The 27,758-nt window shown below is 40.7% G+C and overlaps 1 protein-coding gene across 1 annotated transcript; it reads right to left on the minus strand.

Annotated features, from left to right (window-relative positions):
* Positions 1 to 1,160: 1,160 nt before the first annotated feature.
* Positions 1,161 to 17,265, minus strand: lrrn3b (leucine rich repeat neuronal 3b). Its single transcript, XM_026147427.2, has 2 exons — positions 16,910 to 17,265; positions 1,161 to 4,881 (listed from the first exon to the last, which is right to left on the minus strand). Exon 2 carries the CDS (start codon positions 4,474 to 4,476, stop codon positions 2,347 to 2,349), a length of 2,130 nt encoding a protein of 709 aa, XP_026003212.1. The 5' UTR covers positions 4,477 to 4,881; positions 16,910 to 17,265; the 3' UTR covers positions 1,161 to 2,346.
* Positions 17,266 to 27,758: the final 10,493 nt, after the last annotated feature.

Here is a 27,758-nt window from a genome sequence, read left to right on the forward strand (position 1 = left end):
TAAAAGTCAAGGCACATTTCACTGTACACCATTACAAGATGATGACATGAGTATATTTACTAAAGGGGATTTACTATGCTTTTTGTTATTGTTTGTCATCTTTCTACTGTTGTACAATCATGGGTGTGCCTTTTAAACAAGACCAAAGTTTAGAACAAAGAGGTTAATGTATGTCCAGGTAATTAGATCCCGATTTAGGAATTTTTAAAACTGAGAGAGTAAAGATTCCGATATTCTGATGCATATAAACAAAGGCAAATTAACTAAGACTTAAAACAACAGTAAGGTTAAAAAGCAAAAATGTAAATGTGAGAATGTCATTATGCATGACAAATAACAATAAAATATAAGCAAAATGGCTTCCGATATCAATACTGATATTTGGGGGGAAATCTGATATATCAGCCAATATTTAGTATCTTTCAGACAAACATAAAAAGATTTCCCTAACATTTGTTATGTGTAGTTATGTGTGAGTCAGCACTAAGATATTATGATAATGAGTTTTAAATATAAACTTGTTTTATTGTCAAACATGCAGTAGATTAGTCCGACTCTGCTTGGATCAGCTGCTTGTTGAGTTTGTGGTGTTCAAAGCACATTCAAAAACAGTTGCCAAGGGTAAAGTTGTGGTGGACCACACTGTGCAACATCAATAGCTGTAACATGGTTGAAGGGTGTTTCTCCCAGACTTTATCTATTGCTGTTTAATGTTTGTTTATGGTCAAATTACAAATGTCGATACCAATAAATCGGAAATAGTTAATATGGGCCGATAACATCGTCCTGGCAATAAATCACAGCCAAAAGTTCAGCCATCAGACTGCTTTTATACTCGGACAATATTTTCTGCCTTTGCCTCTGTATGATCTCACTGACAGAGGATATTCTGAATATGGTTTATTAGGGGCAGCCAATAAGAGGAAAGTTGGCTTCAAGGGGGGGGAAGGGCTCTATAAGGGCTTGTTTCAGGCAGCAGAGGTTGCACCAAGGCCCAATGTATAAATTAGGGGTTATTTATACACAAATAATCGTTATTTAGGACCGTAACTCGTGCAAAGTTATTCAAGTAGAGCCCAAAAAAAGAGATGAAAATGAAAATAACAGGTTCCTTTTGCTGTTGTTATAAATATGAGAATAAAATGAGAGAAAGTAGGCAATTGTTTGTAAAAGAAACAATGACATTTATTTTTTTTTCTTAGCGCTTTTCTTAATTAGTCTGTTGTGCCCATTGATCACATATAATACAGGTAATATAAAAATGGCTTTTTAACTTGACACCCAAAGCAACAACAAAATGTTTTCTTAAAATATGTATGCTAAAAATACTGAGAAAGTATTTCCACTAAAAGTACTGGAGAATAGCTTGTGACTGCAATGATGACATGACTGTGTTTTGCTGTGGCTGATGAATTTCTTCAGTTTCCTCTCCGTTTACCTCACGTAGCTCTTGTTGTAGGCACTTACCAGGGCATTAACAAACCACCTCTTGAGGAGATAAAACATCACTTGTTTTAGTTTTAAACAACTCGATATATTTGTTTGAGTCCAGTGTTTTTGCCAGTCACCATTGCAATGAGAACTACAAAGCATAAACAGCCATTTGGCAAATATCCTCTCTAGATACCCATTTTGTCGCTGAATTTCATTAAGCTTAATGTGATGTTGTAATCAAAAGTAGTCTGCTCCTTGCCTTCATTTAAAACCCATTTAAATTGTTCACATACAGAGGATTTGTCATTACATCAACATAATAGAATATATAACAATATTTCCATGAAAAATCAAGAATCCGTTTTTAAATAGAAAAGGGGGGGTATATTTCATCAAAAGGCTTACACCATAGTCACTGTTTTTTGTCTACTCTAATAAATCTCCCTTCCCATAATAGACAGGTGTTATTACTGTATCTCTAACTCGTCTATGGATGTTTGACAAAGCACAGACGGTATTGCTTGGGACCACACGGACAGTTCCACAACTCTGAACACATTTAACAGTCAATTACAAGAGAGCTGACCTTCAACACGTCCACTTTCTTTTCTCTGCCTGCATTTCTGTATGAATGGTACTGTAATCGAATTTTTTTTGCAGTAAATACCCCTTCCTGTTGATGTTAGCTTGGTTTGATGGTTACAAAGCCACCACTTCAACTAGGGTTGAAACTGGGATAGCATGTAGTCAATTTAAACCGTTCCATCCCCTTCCATTAATAGTTCTCCCAGTGTATCTGAGCTGGGAACGGGCAATGGGTATGCCTTTGAAAACAGTATATCATCGTCCACCCCTGCCCAGTGGCCTTGTCCATTTGCTGTAGGTGTGTGGTGCTCTACAAAGCTGTGGTTCTTAAAAGGCATTGTCAGATACATTTATGACTGTGGCTTTCACTTCCACTCCACTTGGCAGTCCCTTACCCGTAACCCACAGCTTTGTAAAGAAAGATGAGTGCATACCGGGAGCTTCCACTGGTATCAGTGAAGCTTTAGAGTCCCATTTCCTTATATCCCCATAAAGGTGGTGGTTCCTCAGAGACACATAAATAAACAGGCAGGCCACTGAAATCACAGCCAGGAGCACACCAAAGACAGTGATTACTGCTGCATCCCATTTTTCTGTGTCCTTGGCTGCCAACTCTAATCCCTTAGTGGTGACAGTGACACATTTGGTGTCATGGTTGTAGTGGATGTTGCGGATATCCACACAGACTTTGTAGTGAGTGGCGGGGCTGAGATGGGTAAGGTTGTGCACCTGGACATCTGAGGGAACCCTGGTGGTAAAAGTCATGGTGGGATGGTTGGCATCTGAAACAGTGTACCATTTAATGTTGGGAGCCAAAGTGCCAGGGCCAGCCTTCCATGAGACCAGAATGGAGTGTGTCTCCACTGATTTGACTTCAACATTCAGAGAACCATTGACAGGTTGAGGAAAATATCCGTTTACCTCTACAGAGACGGATTTAAGATCAGCACCGACCAAATTATGGGCAACACAGGTGTAAACACCGGCTTCATTTTCTGTTATATCGTAGATGTCAAAGGTTCCCTCTGGGTGCATGTAGAACTTGTCAGATACAGTGTTAGGCAGAACCCTTGTGCCAGATGGGGTGATCCAGTAGATGTCCGGCTCTGGTTCGGCAAAAGCCCGACAATGAAGTGACACTGAGCACCCGCTCTGTGCTTTAATGTGCCCTGGCATGCTTTCGGGTGATATCAGTGGCAGGCAAATCTCCATCATCTCCCTGAAGTGCACCTGCCGGACATGCTGGCCCTCATACTCCGGAGGCTCTACGCAGTATAATGAGTCAGGCTCCATGAAACGGATGTTGGTCTTGTTCATGTTCATCCAGCGGACTACGCAGTCACAGCGGATTGGGTTACTGTGCATGCTTACCTCCCTCAGATTTGGAAGAGATTCGACAGTAATCCTGTGGAGGGCACTGAGAGCATTGCCGTTTAACATAAGGGTTTCCAGCCGTGGGAGTTTGTAGAAAGCATTAGGATGGATATAAGAGAGTTTAGGATTGTTGGTTGCTTCAATTTTGGTCAGCTCAGGGAGGTTATTGAGGGCAAAGCTGTCAATGGAAACTAGCTCTGGCATGCTGTTAATCCCTAGTTCTTTCAAATGAAGCATATCCACAAAGTCCCCTCTTTGTATTCTAGTAATGGGGTTTTTATTTAGATCCAAAAACTTAAGATTCTTGACATTTCTCAGGGCAGAGTGAGGAACCTCGGGAAAAATATTATCATAGAAAGAGATGCTCTCCAAGTTATCAAGACCAGCCAGTGAATCATCAGGAAGCTGGGACAGGTTCATTCTGGTAAGAACAAGACTGCGGAGGTTACTTAGAGGTTTGAAGTTCATGTTATCAATAGAAAGAACTGGATTTTCACCAATCATTAGGATCTCCAGATTTGGCAAAGGTTCAAACCACTCTCTTTTAATGACACTCAGCTTGTTAGAATTGAGATGGAGTCGCACAAGGTTGCTTAGACCCTGGAAAGCCAGCGGAGCGATAGAAGAGATGAGATTGTGATTCATGTAGAGCTCCTGAAGGTTCGCCACTTCTGACAGGCATTGCTCAGGAAGCTCTCGTATCCAGTTCTCTTCTAAGTGAAGGGAGAGCAGCTGAGTAAGATTCCCAAGGTGGACGTTGCTGATTGAGGATAAGTTGTTTTGCGATAAATCAATCTCTGTAATATTGGGCATGTAATCCAAAGGTCTGTCAATCCTCTCGACGTTGTTTGTTTGCAGTAACAGTACTTGCGTGCCCACTGGTAATTTTTCTGGCAGGCTAAAGAGTCCCAAATCATTGCAGTCAACTGTCTGCGCCTCCATGTAGACAGAAGTAGGGGAAAACCAGGGTCTAATCTCACACACACAAAGCTTTGGGCAATCAGGCCTCAGCTCAGTGGCCACAACAAAAGAGGCCATGGCCAAGCCAACAAAGAGATGATCCACAAATGACAAGTCCTTCATATTGGACCGATTTCCTCCAGTCAGAAATTGGTCCTTGTAGATTGATTGGTCTCAGCTATTAACTTTACAAATAATTACTCATTTGTTGCAGCCGCTGTGGCAACTGACTCATCAGCCCTGCCGCAACTGCCACAGGGCTTCCTAGTGTTTTATTGTCTTCCTATGTAGATGCCCTTGATTCACTCAATGCTGGTGTCAGGGTTTGAGGCCAAGGGTGCAATCAGGCGAGCCAAAAATAGGTGGGAGGCGGAAAAAAGAAAAAAGCCTGGACCAATATTACACCTCAAAAGACTTATATTAAGAACCTTTATAGGTATCCATAAAACAACTTCTTTCTTTAAAGATAACCGTCCTCACTGATTGTCTTTACTAGCTTCCAGAATCCACAGCCCAGTCCATTCCTACCTGCGTAAAACAAACAAGACAGAGAGAAACATGTGAGTATTACCAGATAATGGGCATGGTCAGAGAATGTCATAAGAAAAGGATTTGGACATATTGACATTTGTTATAGGCACACTGATGCATGTTGACATTTATACACGTTCCCTTCAAGACGTAGAACAATGGATTTATATCTGCTTGACCTTCTAGACTTCACTCTGAGGATGTACCATATGTACCACTACTATATAGCACTAAATCTTGATGCTAGCAGTATGAGTCTATTATTGGTTAAAGAGAAGGCTTCATTAAGATTCTTAAATGGCAGACATCCTAGGGCTTAAGCGTTACGCTTTAGGGCAAGCTACTCAAAGACGCTAGAATATGTCAGTCACTATAGCAACAAGTAAATGGGCAGCCAGTAATACACAATGGAGTGAGACGGTTAGGCTGTAAATGCAAACTAAACAGTTGACCTAGATGCAGTTTGCACCTGTTTGTTAGGAGACGAAACAACCGACTGCCATGAAAATTAAAATGCATTAACGTGTTGACGTAATTAATCTTTTTAGCAATCAGCACATCTGTATGCTAATAGGATTTAGCATTTCTGGAAAAACAGGTCATGCAGTTTACCAATGGACACAGATTACTAAAAGGTGCCTGAAGTGAAGAAAATAAGTGATTATTATGGTATTGTCTTGAACATGGATATTTGAATAATAGATAAAATAGTCACAGATCGAAGATCATCAGCTAAATCTATGTTCTTTTTCATTTAAAATTTGAGAATGATCACAGTCATTTAGGTCGGTGATTAGTGTCACGATTGTTTAGTAGTTTTATGTAATATCTGTGGTCTTACTGAACTGAAAAAATGCATTTCATTGACGTTTCATTGTCATTCGGCTGCATCTATAAGTACATAAATGAACAGGGTTGTAATAAAGGAAATGGGTGCATTGAAAAGTAAAACAAAAACATCATTACCAAACACGGCATGGCACAATAAGTGTTTTCATTTTGATGATCCTGTCTGAATAATAAATTGAAGCAAATACTATAAATTAAAATTCAATTATCTACCCAGTGCAGTTAGTATTTGTCTGAATTGTCTGCCTTTGTTCACCCTTTCATTACACTTCATACAAGACAGTTTAAGGTCATGTACTCTCATGGGCTCAACAGGAACTATAAAATGCAGTACAGTGCTGTTAGCAGAAAGTGTTGCACACTTCTCTGACATTTCCATTTTATTCTGGGATTTTTTTAGGCTAGTAAATTATCCATTAATTTCTCTGAGACATTTAAATTAAAGGCAATGGGTAAAATCCATTGCACTGATTTTAGACAGTCTGATTTGAGTGAAAGCTCAAGGCTATTGTGCATATTTTACTTCATTTGTAGGTCAACATATTTGCTCTCAGGGTCTTTTTTAACTGTTAAAAACGCATATGTTTGTGCCGCTGACTATTTCTAAAGAGTGATACGGTATTTACAGATGTTCCTAAAATGGAATTCTGGGAAATGTTGGCAGATTTCGGTCGTTTCAAAGTAAAAGGCAAACAATTTCACCTGTAACAATATTTGGCCTTTGTAAGTTTGTTCAATATTCTTATGTAACAAAGACTATTGTATGATTATTTCCATTTATAAGCATTGTAGATATATAACTACCCATATGGAAAAAATATATATAAATCTTATAAAGTTTGTATCTGTCTTGTGTGAAACTTGTATGAAAAGCATACAAGAGTGAAAACAGATATAAGATCCCTTGAAAAATTATATAAATGAAACTTGTATGTTTTTGATACTCCGTAAAACAATATATGAAAGTAATGAGAAAGTGGCCACTTTCATGAGTGAATCATATAAGCCTTATATGATTCACTATATGAAGCAAGCTAAAGCTGATGCAAGTCTTTTATAAGTTTTTTCTATTTCTTTTCCATATGGGTATAGCTTAGATGCTTCCTCCTTCATGTGACTCACACATCTTTTCTATCTACTGTCTCTCGCACCGTTGTATGATTAGTGTCTCCATCACATCCTGACGTGGCAGAAGCTCCACAGTTGAAGTGTATGTAATTTGTCATATGTGACTGCCTCTTACTGAACAGATGGGTTTGATGGTGCTTGTGATATTTTGGGGCCTATGAGATCAGGCGCCACATCATGAGAAAAGTCAGAAGAGACAGCGGATGAAATAGAAAGAATCAAGAGGAGAACTGTGACGGTGGCTGGAAAGTGAAAACAAGGGAAGAGAAATGATTTCATTTCATCACCTTCGCTGTTTCCACCACGGGGGAGATGTGGTGGTGGTGGTGGTGGGTGAAATAAATAAATAACTAAATGAATAAGAACTTCTGAAGGAAGCAGAAATGCTGGAGTTTGCCCGCTGGTGGAGCCAAGCCGAGGGTTCATTCCTCAACCTGTGTGCCATCACTGGCTAGAGCGTGGTTTGGTTCGGGACGGCAGACAGTAAGGTTGTGAAAGAGGGAGAAGGTGGGGATGGTGGTGTGTGTGGGGGGAAAGGGGGGGTATTATTTTTCAAAAGCACCTGGCACTTTAATAAGCTTCTACACCCAGAGAATTCTGATAAACAGGACTTAGCCTCTCTCCCTCAGCACCGGCTCTCCATCGTGGGCTATGCAGTTGATCCATATCCTGGAAGCACAGGACAGACTTTGTAATACAGCCTACCGCATTTAGTTCTCACCTCTGCTCGCCCTGGCTTTTTCTCCTTAGTAATCACAATTACCAGCAGCATAATGTGGTCAGGTTAACTGTTATGGCTTAGCTTTACTGTGAATTCGCTGCAGGTGGTTCCAAGACGGGCTGCTGTTATTTGTTTTACCAGCTAGTTACGTCAGAGGGAACACTCTCGGACTAATTAATGTTTCAATCAATATTTCCTGCTAAGGGAATTGGTGTGCTGTAAGACACAGCACTGCCCTATTTTCACAGCACACTGCTTCTCCATTAGATTCTGGCGAGGATGGATGTGAGGATGACATCGTGGACACTAAAGAGGTTTTGGAAATAGGGACAGATTGAGAGAGGGATTTCTTTTGGTTTGGCGGACGCTAATGCTTGCTTTTCCATCAAAAATCAAGGACTGGATTAGGAAGGCTTTACAGGACAATGTGCATGATGATGAGGCCAGCAAGAAGAACATATTTCCCTGCTGATTAATGAGGATGAAATTCTATTAATGATAATCCAACATGTGGTTCATAAAAATGCAGATCTTAGATATGGTTGTGGCCAACAGTGTGTGTCTTGCAGAAAACGGACAAACGGAAGATGTTACAACAGTAAAGCTTTCAACGACAGAGCCTCAATTGAAATGCTCTTTGAGGGATATCCAAATACCTCCCAGTGAATACAAGCAGTACTTTTGCTTGAAATGCCCATCCCTAATAGAGTTTCAATACGCTTAAGGTTGGAATATTGTCCCATACTTGCATTATTTTAAGTGCACTATCCTAATCATCTACAGGCAGTTGATCACATAAATTGGTATCGTGCGACTGAATAATGCGGAGCCCACTGAACAGGCAGTCTATATTCTGAAGGCCTTGCACCATGACTACCACTTGTACAAACCTATTAGTAAAAATCCAGTCAAGTTACCGAACCACATCCCCCCCACACACACACAGACACACACACACACAGCTACTATACAGAGCTAATTCCCACAGTCCACTGCTCAGTTGCTGGTAATTGAGGCAGAGCGTGAGTGGAGGGAGAAGGGAAAGAAGAGATCTGGAGGACAAAGTGACTTGCCAGAGGAGAAACGTCTTCGTTTCTGTTGTGGCATTGAGCTATTAACCTCTACTGACCCTTGTAATGCTGTCGTTGCAAGAAATATTAATCTTAGCTTGATCCAGTCAAATTCTAGTCAAAGACGAAAAAAGAAAGAAACAAGAAAAAACATTACGTAACTGCTGGACATAGAGAAATGTGCTTAATATGGCTGGGGTAAATTGAATTCAAAGATGGATGCTGGTAATCTGTGTGTGGAAAAGCTTTACTAAATCCTGAGTACTGAGGTACAAAATCAACACCTTAGAACAGAACACGGAAAGCTTGTAATGGGATCTCCAGCAACCTAATGTCTACCTGCGCTAACGCATTAAGCCAAAGCTTTGACATTTGTTCAGGGGACCTTTTATAGGTCAGGCTAAGGTGTTCACTCATGGAGCACAAGTTCCAAGGTGTCAGAGGAGAAAGAGAGTGGTGGGCAAGCAGCTCCATTACAGTGGGAGGCTGGCAGTGTAGCCCATGGGCTTTCCACTTTCAGCAGTGTTAATCCTGGCTGGGAGTATCGCAGCAAAACAAGCTGCTTGTATCTGCCTCGTTTCAAGACTGCCTTAGCTGGGTGAAATACGGGTTTGTTTACCACCACTGGGTTTCATTACCAACACTGCTCTCCATCTCCTAGGTGAAAGCCTGAAGAGACACTGACACATTATAATCTTATAACAGTTAAATGAAAGATCTGATACCTATTAACACGCTGAGCTTGTGTGGTTAAACATTATCGCCCAATTTGGGGTTTTACTTCAATCCGTCTGAGGTACACAAGTCCAAAATTCAGTCTCTGTTTAGCTCTTTTGCGTTCAAGCACAAAAATCAAGAGAAACAAAATCCTACGATATATTCACCAGGCAGAACTTTGACTGTCTGCTGTTTGATGCTGGGCTGATAGCGTGCTGCAGGAAACAGCTGCCTGCTGCAGCTGAAATATACGCTATGACCTGAAAGATGCTATACAGCTCTGCTGCGCTAAAGACAGCTGCAGAGTCAGGTGGTTTGTTATTTGTGGGTTTGTCACTACACGAGATCGTCTTGAAATTTAACACAGCCATTCAGTTGATGCTTCTTAGTAGCCAAAGGTTTCGATATATCTGCAAATTAATGAATGCAGTACTTTTAGAAACTGTGTACCACATAAATTTGTAGTTAATAGTTAATAATAATAATATGAACAGATATAAGACTGGTAAGCCAAACTGTGAGGTTACACAAAAACAAATTTGATTAACGTTGTGTAATTTAGTAAGAATTAAGTAAAAGAAAAAATTAGACTTATATAGGATTTATAAGACTGATCCATATACTGATAGTTGGTGATTTTAAAGATCCAATGTATCGGGTGATATTTTTTCTTTCAGACACTTGAAACATAAACAGATTTCCCTAACATTTATTATGTGTACTGAATCCTTACAAGTACCAGCAATATCTGCAAATAATGTGTCCGTGTATCCATCACAGGGAACTATTATCAGTCAATACATCAGACCCGCTGATATATTGGTCAGCCTCTAATAAAAACTTAACATAATGACATAATAAGTACAGAATATGATAAAAACAAGCAAGACACACAAACAGTGATTTAAAAAAAGACTTCACACAAACATACATACAGCTCTAAAAAAATGTGTTTTTAGAATCCTTTCAAAGGACGTCAATGAATCAGCCTTATCTCCTCAGGCAGGTTGCTCCCAAACATGCTTCATGCTTCAGGTACATCATGGTTTATTTATATATATATATATTTTATCACTGGTTTCCACATCACCTCAGTGTAAATGTTTTTTGCAATGTGCACTTTTTCACCTCTGCGTCTCATTTGCACATGTTTGACAAGAACACAAATTCTGTGTAGGCGCCTAAGATGCTTTTATTTAGCAGAGTTATTGCATCATCACTTAGAGTAAGGAGCTTCTGTAGTTATTGACATATTCCAATAAAGATGCTGTTCAGAAATGACAGCGTGATTGCGTCACCTTTATGAACCGCTATGGCTTTAGACCTTGTTAGCCGCACATTTCACTCTTAATTAGAATGACCTTTGACACAACTGAAAGCCTTCAAATCTCTCCTCATTAAAATGCTGCATATTTACGCTGACATGTTGCTGCCCTGTTTTTTTTTTTTGCTTTTTGTTTTTTAAATATGAATCTGATTCTGTAATTTATAGATTATTTTATATGTTTCATAGTGTTTAGAGATTTCCTGTAATCTGCAAATGGCACCGGGCGAATTAGGACAAGGCTTCGGTTAAGAGGTTCACGCGCTGTCAAGGTGAAAAGCTTTTTCATTCACATCTTGGCAACACCTCGCTTACTTTCCCACCAGACCATCTACATTATCCTAACACTGTGGCTGCACAGGATAGTAATGGCACAAATACAGTTTGATTAGAGACCAGTGAGATATGACCACTTGAAATTAATGAGTATGCACAGGAGGGCCAGAAAGCGGTGGTCCAAGTGGCTCTGCGGCGCTAATTCAGGAAACCCTGACTCAAGTCGTCGGGCGGCCAAACAGCCGGGCAGAACTGTTTGTTTTATTCTGTTTATTGAAATGAGTTATTATAAATCCTCCCGCTCGCTTCACAGGGCTTGGATGGGATTTAGCGAAGCGGGGAAAGAGAGGTGATTGCTTTGTCACAGGTTGGGTGCTCATCAGTGCCCTGTGTGGAGACAAGTTGACCTAAGAAAGAAAATGCAATCATTTATTATACAAAACACAAGTTCTGCATGCAACGGCAGGAATGGCGGAGAAAAATTTGCGAGATCAAGACGTAAGTTTTTTTCTTTTTGTGGGAAGCATATTGGCCCTCGGGGAGATGATTATGAGGCCTGCATGGTTTAAGTGGTAACAAGGCAGTATTGCATCTGCTGAGAGGTAGACATTAAACTTACTGTGGTAAAACTGGGTGGAAGACATAAAGGTCAGACGTAAGTGGAAAGTAGGGCGCAGTCGAATTGCCTCCTCTTTCAGGAGAATAGCCTGTGTATTGTAGAAACGGTTCACTGGGAATTTTGATCCACTGGTAATAAGCCTTGCAAGGCTTTCTTCACCCATCACCCTCTCCCTAGCTCGGGCTCTTTTCTTTCTCTATTCACTCTGTCATTCCCTTTTTCTCATGATAATACAAGCCAAATATCTCTTTTTATAAACCTGCTCTTCTCACATTTTTCTCTGCTCGTCCTTATTGAGAAATTTTTCTCCTTATGTTGTCTGTTTGCATCATCATCTGCCCAGCCATTGGGCTGTGGAGAATGACAGCATGTCATCGTGTCTCACTATATATTTCTATGCCTATCCTGCATAGTGTCTGCTTTTGGCCTAATTGCCTTCCCAAGACTCTTCACCCCTGCCATGCTATGTCTTGTGCATACATGTCTTACCATATGGCTCCTATTTTCTAATTACCAACTGTAATGTGAGGGGTAACACTTGATTGAAATTTTGTAAAATGTTGTACATTTTGTAAATTTGGTTTGTAAAATATCTATGAAAATTTAGTGGATGCTTTCGTGGAAAGCTGCGACTGATCTTTTTAAAACAGCTCTGAGATGATCACAAATGCTATGCAGTGTTCCTACAAACCGTATTTAGATGATTGTTATAAAAAATTTAAGTGCTTGTTTTAAGTAATCAAGTGTTACTTGTGTTTCAAATAACAGAGACACGGTTCGTGTCCTGCTGTGTCCACTGTTGTTCTTACTAGCCATCAGCTAAATCCAATCAAACGACTGGATTAGGTTTACGAAATGATCATGATTTGAGTTAAAATATGACAAGATGTATGTGAGAGCACTCTCAAAGTGCATTTTGGAGCCACCAATAAAAGACCTTGTACACATTTCTGGTATGCCAGCAACTGAATGGCAGCATTTGACTCCAGGGGAATGAGATACTACCGAATTCCTAAATATCTTTTATCACAGAACTTAATGGCATAAATAATAAGTTAGAAAATTACCAATGATGATTAAATAGCTTGACTTTGTGTAAGATGACTACTAAAGTTTCATTAACTGTAATTTTATTATTTACTGACGGCAGTATTTCTCAAGTGTCACCCACACGAGTAATAAATATATTAGCGATGTGTTAAGACTAAGATTGTGGTTTTATGTACTTAATACATGCAGCCACTTTGCATTATTGGAAAGCTATAGTTTATCTGCTGCTGCTCTACTGTATAAACACAACTTTTCAAGATGTGTTTCTTTTCAGAGATGCAGCACTTGGACCTGTGGTGAACATGCAGCACGGTCATGTTGCAATCACAACGAGTCCTTTATACATTCTGGTTAAGCCTCATATTGGGTGGAGGCCTTCAGAAGGCTTAACTGTCCCTCCTTCTGCCCTTCACCTCATTGATTTACTATTATACTTTCTCCAAGGCAAGAGAGAGTCCATTAAAGAGAACCTTCTATGTGTGTATGCATAATGAAGCTTCCTGTACTTATATGTATGTGTACGTGTGTGCATCCATGGGGGAGCAGATGGAAACCTTTCCCCTTACATCTGCACTTGAATAGCCATGAATCAGTGGCAAGTCGACTCTTAATGTAGAATCAATGTTCCAAATTAACCACAGGACCCCCTATCTCTGGTTTTTCAGCTCTTTTCTGGACAAGACATGCCCTTGGGCTGAGTGAGGGAGAACACACACACACAAGGTGGACTATTGAACACTATATAACGCACCCACCTGCCTCGCGCATGCACACAGCAGACAGGAACACATGCAAATACATGAGAAAAAGAGATCTGTGCATTTGCCGGCATGTAACGTAGCAGACTGCGTCCTCGCAGAAAAAAAAAATAGAACCCAAACACGCAGGGGCTCATTCGCATAATGCATGCAGAATGCGCCACACGGTGAAAAAGCACAGCTAGGTCCCCTTGTCTAATTCGCATAGTGCTGCATCTATTAAAATTAAGCCAAGGTATCCAGCTTAAGGCTGCCGCTGATAAGGTCAAAGGCGTAGCGAACATTCCAACACTCATTTCTCCCCAAACATAATCGCACTCACTCTTGACAAAAATCTGCATAATGTTCCATGTATAGCTGCTAGCTAGAATGAAAGAGGAAGGTGTGGGGTGGGGTGGAGGGGGAAGGCAGGGGAAATGGAGCCAGCGGCATATCCCTCAAAGTCAGAGCCAAATTGAATCTGCAGGTGCAAATGTGGCATGCGAGCTCCCTCTAAGATGCGCACCTATCTATATTTATATGAATAATATATGGCTGGTCAAGGGGCCACAAGCCTGCAGAGAATAGGTTCCCACAGAAGATGGAATCAATCATTATATGCCACTGAAATGCATTTATCGCTGGCTTGGGCCTCTTTATTATGATTTCATGGGGTTTGATATGGGCTTTCTCTTTTCTGTTTTCATTCCCAGCTACTCTTTCTTCGCCCAAAAAGACCAAAGACGGGGTTCTTTCAAAATGCTCTGTGTCTGCGGGCAGATATTCTCTGTATACATGCTCATTTTGGCACATACGTTCAACTGAGCATGTGTGCTTGTGCATCGGTCAGGGCAGCTCAACAACAGTTCAGCTGGGTTTGTTCTAGGGATGCAGCATCACTACCATTTCCGTCAGCACACTAAGGGCCTATACGTATCAGTCAGAATGCAGAGCAGATGGACCGCACAGCAGTGGCCCTTCAGATGTCCTCCTTCGTCTCTGCTCGCGTTTTAAACTGCAATATGGGCATATGTCGCTAACGTGTACCGCTCTGATGTGAGTCTGCCGAAGAGCAGCTTAATTAGCGGTTAGCAGCTTTGATTTTTATTGTGAGCATCAGTCCTAGATTCTCACAGGCCTGGCATTTTGCTGTTAACACACGGTCTGGTTTTGAGTGCACCTTTTTTTTTGGTAAAGCCGTGCTCTGGCACTCCTAAATCCTTAAATCCACTCCCACCAGAAATGTGCCCAAGTTAAGTACCAAAAAGTCCAAATCCAAGAAGTAAATGTCAGTGGATACAAAGGAAGTGTCACATCCTGTTTTGACCTTTGATACGGACTGAAAAATTGTAAAATGTCATGGATGTTTCCATCGTGGCATGTTTTGATCCACAGCTCTTTTTTCTTTGTTTCTTTCAAGTCCACCCACTAGCTCCGAAACAAACATGCACACCATTCTCTTCCCCACTGTTCCTTTTTTCCCTCTGCCTCTGCTTATTCCATTTTAACGGGTGCCTGTGTTTGTTTGGGAATGGAGATGCTACCAGAGAGCCTATGCTTGGCTGCACGGGCTGATCCCCCGCAGCCGTCTTGTGAATATGTTTACATGGATTTCACTGAGGAGTCCCCTGATGGATACTTCTGCATCTTGTTATCGCCATCAAAGAAAAAACAAAAAAAAGGAAGAACTTGATTGTGATGGCACTTACACTTGGAGCTTTCTGAACTCCATTTCAAACCAATAGTAGCATTTGGCACCCACACATAATTCTCACCTCGCTGCAACCTGCTGCCCTCTGACTATAGAGAAAAATTAATATGGAACACCCACACCGTGCTGCCGATCATGCTCTCAAAGCCTCCACAAGGCCACTGCAGGCGCAGTACCTTTCCCACCCCACCTCTGCTTCTCACGCAGATCAATAGGCAATTCACAAAGCCACACAATTTAAGCGTATGACTTGTTGGTGGACATGTAATATTGATTTGTTTTGAACAAGTGTGCCTGAATTAATGAAGAAAACCAATACGGGTTTGTTTTACTGCTTTTGTTACTACTTGGGGGAGAAACTGCAAAGTGGCTGCCATGTTAGGAGTCTATACTTGATTTTGAGCTTCACAAAGTTTGCGGCTCTATCTTGCATCACATTAAATCTCAGCTGCCACTGCTCGCTCACTTGATAAATATGTTGCGGGGATTGCTTGTCAAACACTGGTGGTCGAATGCTATAATACATTGCTTTGCGGGTAGCCAGCCACATACTTCACATGTGAAGGGCTAAGGTTTTCTCAGTGTGGCATGGTGTCGGATGTGAGGGTACGATGGCTCTCGTGTGGCATTTCATTGTGTGGTTCACATGGAGCAACTGTTTTGGGTGAGTCATTCGCACTGTGGAGGCCAAAATCTATTGTATCCATCACTTGGAACAAGCAAGCGGACACACAAACACACACGTGTGTGCGCACACAGAACACATTTGAACAGAAGATTACAGCAATCAGAATTGGATAGCCTACTTTGGTGAAAATCCACATTCGTCATTATCGGCCATTATCTGTTTATCCAAATTATTCAGGAATAATAAATCTGCTGAGTGGAATACATTTTGGACAGAGGGGAGAGGCTGTGAGGGGCAGAATTTTGAGGGGGGGGGGGGGTTAGAGAAAGACGCCCCAATGCAGTTAAGGGATTACTGAATGCCACCCTCTCTTTCTCCAGCCGGATCCCTGGATGTGTGGGTGTACAGGCACGAGCAGGTGAAGGGATGATGATGGTGATGGTGAATGCGCAAGAAGGTGCTTTCCGGTAGATGCGTTAATCACAAAGTAAAAGCCCTGGATCCGGTGTATGGCACAGCCGCGGAGGAAGCAATTTGAGGAGCGTGGGGTTTGAAAAATAAAGCCAGTGGACGTGTACTCTCGTGGCATGTGTGGGTATCGACTTCTGTGTTTGCAACAGGAAGGTTTAACAAAGAGGGGGAGAGTGAGGGGAGGAGGAGGGGGGGGGGGCATTCTGTGGGTTTCTTAGAGACGTGTCTGGTGTGTGCTCACTAAGCAGCACCCGAGGACATGAAGCTGCCAGCCAATCACTCCATCCACCAACACACAAACATAGAAGCGTACCCGCACGCACACACACACAACCACGGGGGCTTGTCTTTTTCTTGTCTTTAACTGATTTTCCTTCTTAATCCAAACACAGCCAAAATCCGGTCCGGTTAAAAGGCGCATCCTGCATAGTTGCGCAAAAGCGCGTCCCTACATCCAAACAGGGAGATTCGAGGCCAGTCACAAGATTCGTTATCCAGTAGTATTTGTCCCTAATTTCTGCAATCGGCACATGAGTGACTGACATTTAGGAAGCAACCTGATGTGTATTTTTTCCTCTGTGTGTGCGACAAAAAACACAGGAATCGCTCAATTTCGTTCGGGTTTTTTTTTTTTGTGAACTTGTGAGCCGTTGCGCAGACGCAATCGCGCGACACGGACGAAAACGACAAATATAAATTAGAGCAGCAAACAGAGTAAACTTACCGGGTTTCATCACCCTCGGATACAAAGCAGTTTTGTGTCTGTATTCCCATCAAGTGCGCCCCTCCGATGACGGGAGAGAGCCCCAGCGCGCAACATAAAGCCAGTCAACAATGTGTGGTCTTCTTGTTCTCACGCAGCTGATGAGGAATCAGTTGTGGTCTCTATTCCCCGGGAAAACGCACGGGTTTCTGCATGAGGCGAAACGGCAAAGTCCAAAAGCAGTGTGGCGAAGGAACGGAGAAAGATTCGTGTGATCCTCGTGCCCTTCCCTTCCTTCCCTTCCCTTCGTCTTAACAGCGGCTGTTACGAACGCATCTCTCCCTCTCGATCAAGTGTCAGGCGGACCACATAGATGCGCCGCCGTCTCCTCGGCAGTCATTAATATTAGAACAAACCCCCGACTCTCCAGAGAGGAGCCAATAGCGTCAGAGAAGCAGGCGAGGTGCGCGCAGCATCCCTGCTCTGGTTGGCCGAGAGCAGCCGTCAGTCATCTCCCAGAAGCCTGTTCTCGTCTCTGTCTTTTTCTGTTAGAGGTGAAGCGCGCTGCAAAAAATATCCAAATTAACGAGTCACGCAGGCCAGCGATGAGAGCTGAAGTGCTGTCTAAAACAGCAAAGGCTCATTATTTCAAAATAAGGCCACCTACCGGCATCCGTTTAAGATAGTTTGTAGTCCTTGCAAAGATCCCTCAAAACAGAGGAAAATCTCATGATTGTGCTGTGACTGATCAAGTACATGAGGTCCCCTACACTCATAACTATCCTCCAATGACAACTCAAATTTAATGGCAATAATTTTTGAAGTTATAGCTACTTTATTTTTGTGTCTGGTAGTAAACACCACTTAAGGTCTGGGCAAGGTGCTGCTCTGGGAGCTCACAGGTGCCACAGAGAACTCAAGAGATCTGTGTCTATATGTTGTAGCTATGTGGGGGGAAATATGTGCAAGAGCTGGTCTTGTGTTGTTGTGAGGTTCATTTTTGTGCTGTTGTTGGTCCTTTTGCTCAGCTCCTGATGCTCAGAGAAGACAGACGTCATGCAGGATCAGAAGCTGCTGTTTGTGCTTCTCATGAATTCTTTATTTAATCTTTGACCCCTTTTCCCACCATTTTTGTCCTTCTTTCTTTTACAAGCCAACTGACTGGGATTGTGTCTCTGTAGCCACCACAGGGCGATCGTGGCTCAAGAGTTAGGAGTTCGCCTTGTAATCGGAATGCCTGTCAAACCTTCCGTTGTTGTGTCTGTCCGAGCCGGGACAGTCTCGGTCGTTGTGTCCTTGGGCAAGACACTTCACCTACCGCCTACTGGTGTTGGCCAGAAGGGCCGATGGCGCGAAATGGCAGCCTCGCTTCTGTCAGTCTGCCCCAGGGCAGCTGTGGCTACAACTGTAGCTTGCCTCCACCAGTGTTTGAATGTGTGTGTGAATGGGTGGATGACTGGGTGTGTAAAGCGCTTTGGGGTCCCTAGGGGGGACTAGTAAAAGCGCTATACAAATACAGGCCATTTACCATTTACCACACTGGTTGATTCCCTCTATCCGCAATAGAGCACAAATGCAGAACCACGTTTCCATTTTAAATCTGAGAGAATATTTGAATGAATTGGTAATGTTTAGAAACCTAAATGTGCAATCATATCAAAAAGCATTCACTGATGTATAACAAAGGTAACTGCAGTAAGAAACTTCTCACTGAATTGTAGTGTGCGCCATTTATAGAGTACCAAGAGCAGAAATTTCATCAGTCTTTGTACCTCAACCACTAAATTTATATACTTTGCAACATTCCTCCTCAGACTTGCTAAACTCAAAAGAGTAGCTTTCATAAAGATTCATTAATTTGTAACTGCTAACAGGCATTTTTGGTTCCTTTTATGTCAAAGATTTGTACATGTGTGTTATTTCCTGTGGTAACATAAAAAGTAACGGACAGTAATTTACAATAATCAGCCAAAAAACACCATCTTTGACACACAAACTAATTCTGTCACTCTATGAGCACTTTTAGTTTATATTTTCAATTACATAGAAGAAAATTTAAACTATGGCAAAATACACACACACATATATACAAATACGCATATATAATACTAAAACAAAATGCACACGCTGTCTCTCCTTTGCTGAAGACTTAGAATCCATGAATATGGATTCATTTAAAGTTTTTGCTCAGCCACAACTGGCTTCCAATCATTTGGTGAACTGTTCTCAAAATTAGCTCATCACCATCATTGTGGATATCTTAAAATTACATTCAAGTCAGGAGTTTTCTTAGCTCTTACTGGTAGTCTTGTTAATGGCTCACCTCAAAATTGACGAGCTTTGACCTGCTTTGCATGTGTCATCACTATAGCTTGCTGAATTTCCTTGGCATTCCGTAAGTCACTGCCACATGCTAGTCTGTTTTTGTGTGTGTATTCATAAAGTCATATATTACAGCAACTCCCCATATACCAATGTCAGACCAGGGAAAAATGGTTGGAGACTGTGTTACAACCAAAATTGACCGTGCAACTGTGTGCAGTGGACTTGTGATCTCACTGCATTTGAAAAAGCCTCCTCAAAGACAGGCACCAGATGTGCAACGACTCACAGTTGCTGCTGTCTTCCAAGCAACTTGATAAACTGCAATAAGACAGAGTCAGTCTGTTATCCGTTTGTGACTGAATGGGGCAAAGTTAGCAATTATATGCAATCTGTCTGTAATAGTATGCCAATAAAACGGCAATAAGTCTGTAAAAAAATCACAAATCCTTTGCCGTCTGTTGAAAATCTGTTGCTGTCTACAGACACAGAAAGTCACATTAAACAGAACTTAACTACTTAACTACAGAATTAACTACCTTCATCCAGAGTCCAGCCAGAAATCCACAGACTTAAAACAGAATTTCCTCCAAAAAATAATGAAGCTGTGGCACAGCGAGTTAACTGCAAAATGAAATAGGCACTTGGCAATGTTACTTTTGTATAGGAATATAACACGTATACAATCACTGGCAACCAAAGGATTGAAGACCCATATTGCAAAGAGATATGTTGCAGATGAGATGCAGCTTGATTCAACACGTTGATTGCAACATGTTGGAAACCTGGTCGCATTTATAAATTAGGTGGCCGTTATTTGCCAACCTTTGCCAGTCTGTCTGAGAGTGACTGCAGTCAGTCAGTTGTTTTGGAGACATGTAGCATTTCACCAGGTGACATGTGCAGTTAGAATAGAATAGAATAATCCTTTAATTGTCCCACAAGGGGAAATTTGGGTGTAACAGCAGCAAGAAAGACACATATACAAACAAACAGTACACAAGACACAGAACAGAAACATACACAATTTTTACATATACACAAGTTTTAAATTTTAAAAAAATTGTGTTGCCATATGATCCAAAGTGGTCATGCGGAGGTTGAAGATGCTGAACACTTAAACACAGGGTGACCAGTTAGTCACTAAAACTGCTTGCAATCTGTGTCCCACAGCAAAAAAATTAAATTAAATTAAAATAATCACCGGGCAAATACTCATTTTTTTGTAGTTGCAAGGAAGTTGCCGTCCTGTTGTTACTGCAGTGTGAGTGAGCCATTAATTTATTTTGGCTGCAGTACAGTGCCATTCATTTCAAACCATTTCAGCCCTGGCCAGCAGCTGCCACTTTATTTGTGCAAGTACGTTTGAGATGGACATTTTTTGCAGTGCAGCCGAATGAAGAAGAAAGTGCAGGCAGGGAAGAAAATGGATATCTGTACCTATTAGCTCCAGAGCTCCCCGACTCACATCCCAGGAGGATTTTCTAACACAATGTTCTACAAACTGATGTTTCTGGAGGTCGGACAGGGTTATCCACAGACTCTGAGAAAGAGACACACTTCATCTGTCAGCCGAAAGGGTTCTGATCCAAGAAACCGTACTACTGGAGGATGTTTTCACAACAGCTGTGCCTGGTTTCACTGGGTCTACATCCTTATATATACAACTGTGCTGCACATTATGGTGTTCTTATATCCGTTGGCGTGTCAATTACATTTCTGTAAAGCCTCAGGGACTTTTGCTTGGAGGAGGTTTTGCTGGGTCAATATCCCCAATATTCTCTTTTAAATTTTAAGTAAAAATATTCAAATTTAATGCAAATTGCACAAAATAATTTATTACGAAAGTTTACTTACAAATGCATAACCTTTATGAATAAATATTATGCCATGGGACTATTTAGATGGTTTTTAATTTAACAGAATGCAGAAGATCCCATTGTGCCAAAGGTGCGGCTTACTCAAACTCGAGTAATTGTGCATTTTTATCCCCCATTTCTCCGTTTACTGTTAATTCAGCATTTGTAATGATAGTAGTTGAGAAATCTGCACCTTTTGAATTTGGAAACCACCCACCACCTGCGATAATGGTACAAATCCCCTTTTCAAGAAACATTAGCATGTATAATGATAGGAGGAAAACAACACCAGACTCATTTTAATTTACAACAAGTAACAATGGTGAACCTTGAGAGAAGCTAGTTTCTTATGTTCTTATTTGTTTGTATTTTTCTCATGTTCATTGATGGGATCAGACATTGTTTTGTTAACATATTCATCTCTACAATTATGAAGCATAAAAGTGTTGTCACTGGATGGTAAACTGTTTGGAATTTCTACATTTCTTCTTCACAATGTTCTCTCATCTTCATCGAAGTCAAAATGATCGGCAAACACTACCTAAGTACATAAATAACACTCATGCAGTCGTACTTGCTAATTATTTACTCACAGTGCAGGCTGGAAAAAGTCACCTCTGACTTCTCCAAAAGGTGTCTGGAGTCAGGCGTGGGAAGTGTGGTTTGTAGAAGGCCCCTCCCTACAAATAAATGCATACAAAGTCTGGTAACTGACGACTAACGGCTCTTGCCTTGATCACAAGTTTGACAGGACCTTAGAGGAAGTGTTGCAGAGATTCACAAAGCTGGCAATGGTTACAAAGTATTTCTTAAGATCTGGATGTTCATCAGTCCACAATAAAGCAATACTGTTTACAAACTGAAAGGAGTTCGAACTGTTGCTGCTCTCACCAGGAGTGGATGTCCTGCAAAGATAACAACACCAAGAGCTAAATATGCAATCCTGAAAATATGTTTAAAAAAAATAACCCAAGGTAACAGCAAAGAAGTTGCAGATTTTTAAGAAGTTGTGAAATCTTTTTTCATACATCCACTTTAAAGAAAAAAAAATGGAATAAGATTAAGGAAAAGGAAAACAAAAAAAGAAAGAAAAGTATTGCAGCACCACTCCAGTTTGCAAAGAACAGTTGGATGTTCTTTGAAGAGACCAGAAAATAGTCAGGGGAGAAAAAAAAATTCTCAGAAAAATGCTCAACACTATTTTTGAGGGGGAAAAAAGATACTGCCTCAAAACCCCAGTCTGAAGCACAGTGGAGGAAGCATCATGCTTCATCAACACATAGCATAACATAGCAAAACAATAATTTAAAGCACACAAGTGAATCAGTAAAAGAAGGATTGGGGGGGGGGGGGGGGGGGGGTATAGATAGATATTGTGACTCTAAGAGGGCTGTTATACCGACAACCCAAATCCCAAATCTCCCCTCATGCTCACTGAAAGAAGGTTTACATGTTACTGACTCAAGAGTTCACTTTTTTCCAGCCTGCACTTTTAGGAATTATTCAGTATTTAGTCAAGATGTAAAACCACAACTGCACAAGTGTTATTAGCTAATCAGACTGTGCTTGTCTGTAATTATGTTTTAGAGACAGAACAGATCACTTTTCATGGCTAATCATAAGTGTCCACACTTAATAACGACCCTCTCTCTGAAGATCTGTTTTTGACTTTATTAATTTATGTTATAGATGGGGGGGAAAAAAAATCACACACACACACACACACACACACACACACACACACGCACACACACGCACACACACGCACACACACGCACACACACGCACACACACGCACACACACACACACTAAATTGGAAAATTATACCTTTTGTTCTTCAAGCCTTCTTCTGGCTTTCAGCACATTTAATTGGAAGCAAGCTAAAACTACATTAAAATGCAAGGTCTCGGCTTTAATTTAAGCAGGCTTATGCCAATATTTAAAGAACTGTGCATGAGATGGAGCCCTCTTAACACAAAGTACCCAGATTACAAGTGTTCAAAAGTAATTGAACACTAGCTACCAAGTGTTACCTGGGCAGCTGTGTGGCATTTCCACTTTAAAAACGAGAAAACAAAAATGTGCACACCCTGCTGTTCAGCGGGATGAGTGATGAATCAAAAAAATCTAGCAGATAAAAGAACACTCATCTATACACCATACAACTCCTATACGGATTTAATTCGGGGGCGTAGTGTTGTGAAGCCTCAAAGCCTCTGACGAATAGTAAACAACCATTAATATATAATGCAAAGTTTACGCCCAAGGGCAAACCAAATTTTCAAGGCTCAGGTGTATTCATATCTATGTGAAACAGCCTCTTTGTCGTCTGACATGTCATCGGTTCTTCTTTTGATTGATTTTTTTTCTAGATGAAGGCCCATTTGATTTTACTTTGCATGACACCTACAGTTCCTTCCTTCCACTAAGCTCCACTAGTAAATACTTCACTTCCATAACCTTATCAGACACTTTTACACAGTCCAACAAAAAGCCCTGCTCCCTTCAGTTCAGTTGCAGTCCTCTTTTGAAGTAGGCCTAGTTTCTCTCGGAAGGGATGTTTGATTTTCTAGTGCTTTCTTAGCTTGCTTGCCATCATGTTAGCATTAGCCAACATCTCCTGACAGATGGCGCATTCATGCTGAGGCCTGTGGACATCCTCAGTCCAGCTGAAGCCATAAGACATGGAGCTTTCCCAATAGTTTCTACCAACATTTTTCCCTGTTTTCCTCGGGTGGTGACTCATATTGCTGATTAGTTGTTTACTCCACACAAAAAAGTGATCCACCCCTTTACAAATTTTGTTATCCTCCTTGCTATCAATCCAGGGCCTTTGATGTGTCACTCTGTAATAATTTCCACCATCTGGTAACTATGAAAACAGACTCGGGTTTTCTTTGACAGAAGGTTTTATGTTTTTTTGTAATGTAGCGTATGTTGCGACTGTGTTGGTAAATGAGGGCCTTCAACATACTAATATAGTACATTAAAAATTCAGTCATTACCTTTTGTTTGATTTTGTATCACAATCATAATATATGATTGACAGAAAATCCCAAGGGATGCTTCGACTTGCCTCACAGCACAGAGTGATATAGCTTATATGATCAATATCTATGATACTGTGCAAATGAGCGACCCCTGATTTCTTTATTTTTGCTCCCAAGGAGCTAGGCCTTCTTGTCATTTTTGGTCTTCAACAGTGGTTTTCAAGGTTTCTGAAGGCCTTTCAAAGTGTATTTTGGGCACTGGCTGCTTTTTCACTCATTCTTGATTCATTCCGCATGCCATACTCAGAGGAATGAGAGGAACCTGTGTTGTGTCTACGCACAAGTGAAGACTAAGCAAAGAACCAGTTTTTTAGACTCCTATGTAAGAAGCAGTCTGTCCAAAAACACATTTGTTCCAATTTCTTTAGCTGTATCTACAAAATGCCAAAGATAAAACAGTCTGACAGGCAGAAAATAGTATTTTTGCTATAACAAGGTAATTTCCTAAGAGCTATTAGCTGAAAAACTTGGCATATTTCGGCATGGTGTGCACCGTGTCCTTCAAAAATTTGATGAAAACTGGACAAGTGGAGCACAAAAGAGGAAGTGGGAGACCCACAAAGCTATCTACACCCAATGAATAGCATCTGAAAGTCTGAAATGTCGCTAGGAAATAGGAAATCCAGTTAAGACCTGACACATGCATCTGGCCCTTCAGTTGATCCATCCACTGTTCGTTGAAGTCTCATCAGAAATAGTTTCAGTGGAGGAAGGCTGTCAAGAAGCCATTCTTCAGTAAAGGAAACTCGGAGAAAAGGCTGAGATATATCAAAGTACACAAGAACTGGAATGAAAATCAGTGACAAGTTGTAGCATTGTAGTGATGAATCCAGATTTGACATTTGGCATTGAGGTCAGGAGAGAGATACAACAGTGAGTGTCTACAGCAATCTGTAATAAATGGTGGAGGCTCTGTCATGGTTTAGGGCTGCAATTCACCCAGTGGGTTGGGGATCTTTTCAAAAATGATGAACACTGAAAATTACCATCAGATTTTGATCCACCATGCAATCATCTCATTACCAAAGGCTTCATTTTACAGCATGGTAGTGATGCCAAACATATTGTCAGTCTAGTAAAAGTATACCTGGATAGAAAAGCACATAATGTAACATTATTGGATTGGCCTCCCCAGAGCCCGGACCTCAATGTTATTGAAGCAATGTGGGATTATGACAGAAAACAAAACAAAAGGCAGCCAACATCCAAAGAAGAGCCTTGAATGTCCTTCAAGAAACCTGGAGAAGTATTCCTGATGACTACTTAAAGGAATTACAAGAAAGACAATTCAGACTGTGTTGAGTTAGAATAAAGGTGGTCATCCCACAAGCTTGTTCTTTGCCTTATATATTGTGTTTCCATTTTAGGTTATTTAAGCTGACAAGTATATTTTCACAACTGAGTTTTGCTCAAAAAATTGCACAGCTAATAAAATTTTATATGCTGGACAGCACAAAACTGAACAGAAGTGATTGTTATTAGTTTTGATGCATCTAGCACACTCAGTGCAACACACCGGAGCTCCTCATCTATAAAGTTGGGCCAATATTGTAAAAGCCTCTGTGTCACTTTTAACAACCACCTCAGTTTAAATAAGCATGTGAGTTCAGCTGTTCAGTCTTGTTTTATGTAGCTACGGAGATTCAGTAAACTCAGCTCAATTATATTAAAAATAGAAAAAAAATCTGGAGATTGTTATACATGGTTTTTTTCCTCACAAAGGAGCATATCGCTCCCTCTTTAGCCTCCCTTCCTTTGTTATCTATTCATATTATATTTGATTTTAAGACGGGGCTCCAAAGTGTATTTTAGATTATCTGTTAATGTATGCTTATGGTCATAACTTGAGGTCCTAAGCCAAGGCTCTTTTGGCCATCCCAAAATCTCAGCTGAGAATCAATGGCAATCTGACTTTTTCTTTCAGGCCACATAGTCTTTGGAATCGAGTAGACAAGACAGACTAGCTCATTATCATCTTTTAAATGTCTCTTAAAGACATGTTTTTATAAGCAGGCTTTTTCTTCTTCTCCACTTTGAATTATTTCAGTGTTGCCCTTCATTACTGTTTTATCATCTTCCACTAGAAATTATTTTTAAGTTATTTCCTTCTTTTTATTATTTGATTTTAATTTTGTCTGTTTTTCATTTGTAATTGCCCCCTCCCTTTTTGTCTCCTTCTGCTTCCAGTACACCTTATCCTTTATATGTTTTCACTTTTGTCTTCTTGAATGTTTTATTTGTTGTTTACTTCCTACGTTGTCCTCTAAAGCACTTTGAAACTTTAATTTGAAAAGTGAATAAATAAATGTATTACTAAGTTATTCTTTTTATATATTTGGTGTGAAGATCAATGTGTTCTCAGATCATTTGCGAATATAAAAAAAAAACACAAAAAAAACTAAGCATAGACCTGGAGGTTCCAATTAGTTGAAGTTGGTGGTCGTTATCTTCATCAATTACACGTCTGACTCTTTATTCCTTATATTAATCTAATGAAGAATTAAACAGATCTATCAGTGGGAGCTGGTATCAAATGTTGACTTTATTCTAAAAGAAACTGAAAAGGGGAAAATGACAAGCCTTGTTCAGGAGTCAGTGGCGGTCCTAGCCTATTTGGCACCCTGGGCGAACACTCCCTCTGGCCCTTGTCTGCCCCCCCCCCCACACACACAAAAAAAAAAACATATTAAGGATTGTACATTAACATAAAACTGTTGTCGGAACCACACTGAATTTAACGTTTTATGCTTTGTTTTATTGCTTTAGTGGAGGTGCGGCCGCCTGTTGAGGGGCTAGGCACGTGAGGTGGAATCCCCTCCCCGATGCAAGCGAGTGTACACACCGGCCATAGGTAGGTTGCACCATTTAGAGTTCAGTGTGAGTGACAGTGAGGTCTGCAGTGGAATTACACGGGTGAGTAATTGGTGGCACCCTTGGGCACTCCTCCCTGTAGGTTGCCTCCTCAAGTGGCCGGTCTCCACTATTTTGTTTAGTTAGTTTTTTTCTTTTAATCAAGCTGTGATTGTTTTATTTATTTATTTATTTAGGACAGTGCATGTTAATGAACATAAATGTAAAAAAAAAAAAAAATTACATGAATGTAAACATGCCAGATTATAGCCAAAGGCAAATTTCCATCTGTTGTCCTTAAACATAAAAAAAATTGACATAATAATTCATAAAAATTCATCATTTTAGGGTACCATCGTGGTAGGGAGTCTGGTCATTTTAATCATTGGTTGTTAATAAAGTGTTTTAATTAACTATCTTGCCGTCTCAACCCTGCTACCTTAGGTACCTTTCTGATTTTACAATTCTATGCTTTTAGTAGTTCTTCTTAATCAATTTTGATTTGTAAAATTTATCTGTCTCACCTCTGCTGTTAATAACGAGTCTGTGGGCTTTGGTAGCCAGTGTAACACTTACATTAGCTAGAGAAATCTTTCCTGGAGTGTAACTCCCTCCCCCCGGTGGCGTTGTCAACATCTTATTTATCGTCCCCGGTTATCCCTCATTCGCGCCACCACAATATTAAAAGCTGTAACATAATGTGTTGTTCGGAGTTTAGTCTGTTACTGTTACTAGTTTTACCATGTCTCCTTGGAGCAACTGTAACCCACATGATTTCCTTAGGGATT

This window comes from Astatotilapia calliptera, chromosome 17, assembly GCF_964374335.1.
Source record: "Astatotilapia calliptera chromosome 17, fAstCal68.1, whole genome shotgun sequence".
Taxonomy (NCBI): Eukaryota; Metazoa; Chordata; class Actinopteri; order Cichliformes; family Cichlidae; genus Astatotilapia; species Astatotilapia calliptera.

Excerpts from the sequence above, each read along its gene's own strand:
- lrrn3b (XM_026147427.2), bottom strand. The coding sequence starts at position 4,476 with ATGAAGGACTTGTCATTTGTGGATCATCTCTTTGTTGGCTTGGCCATG.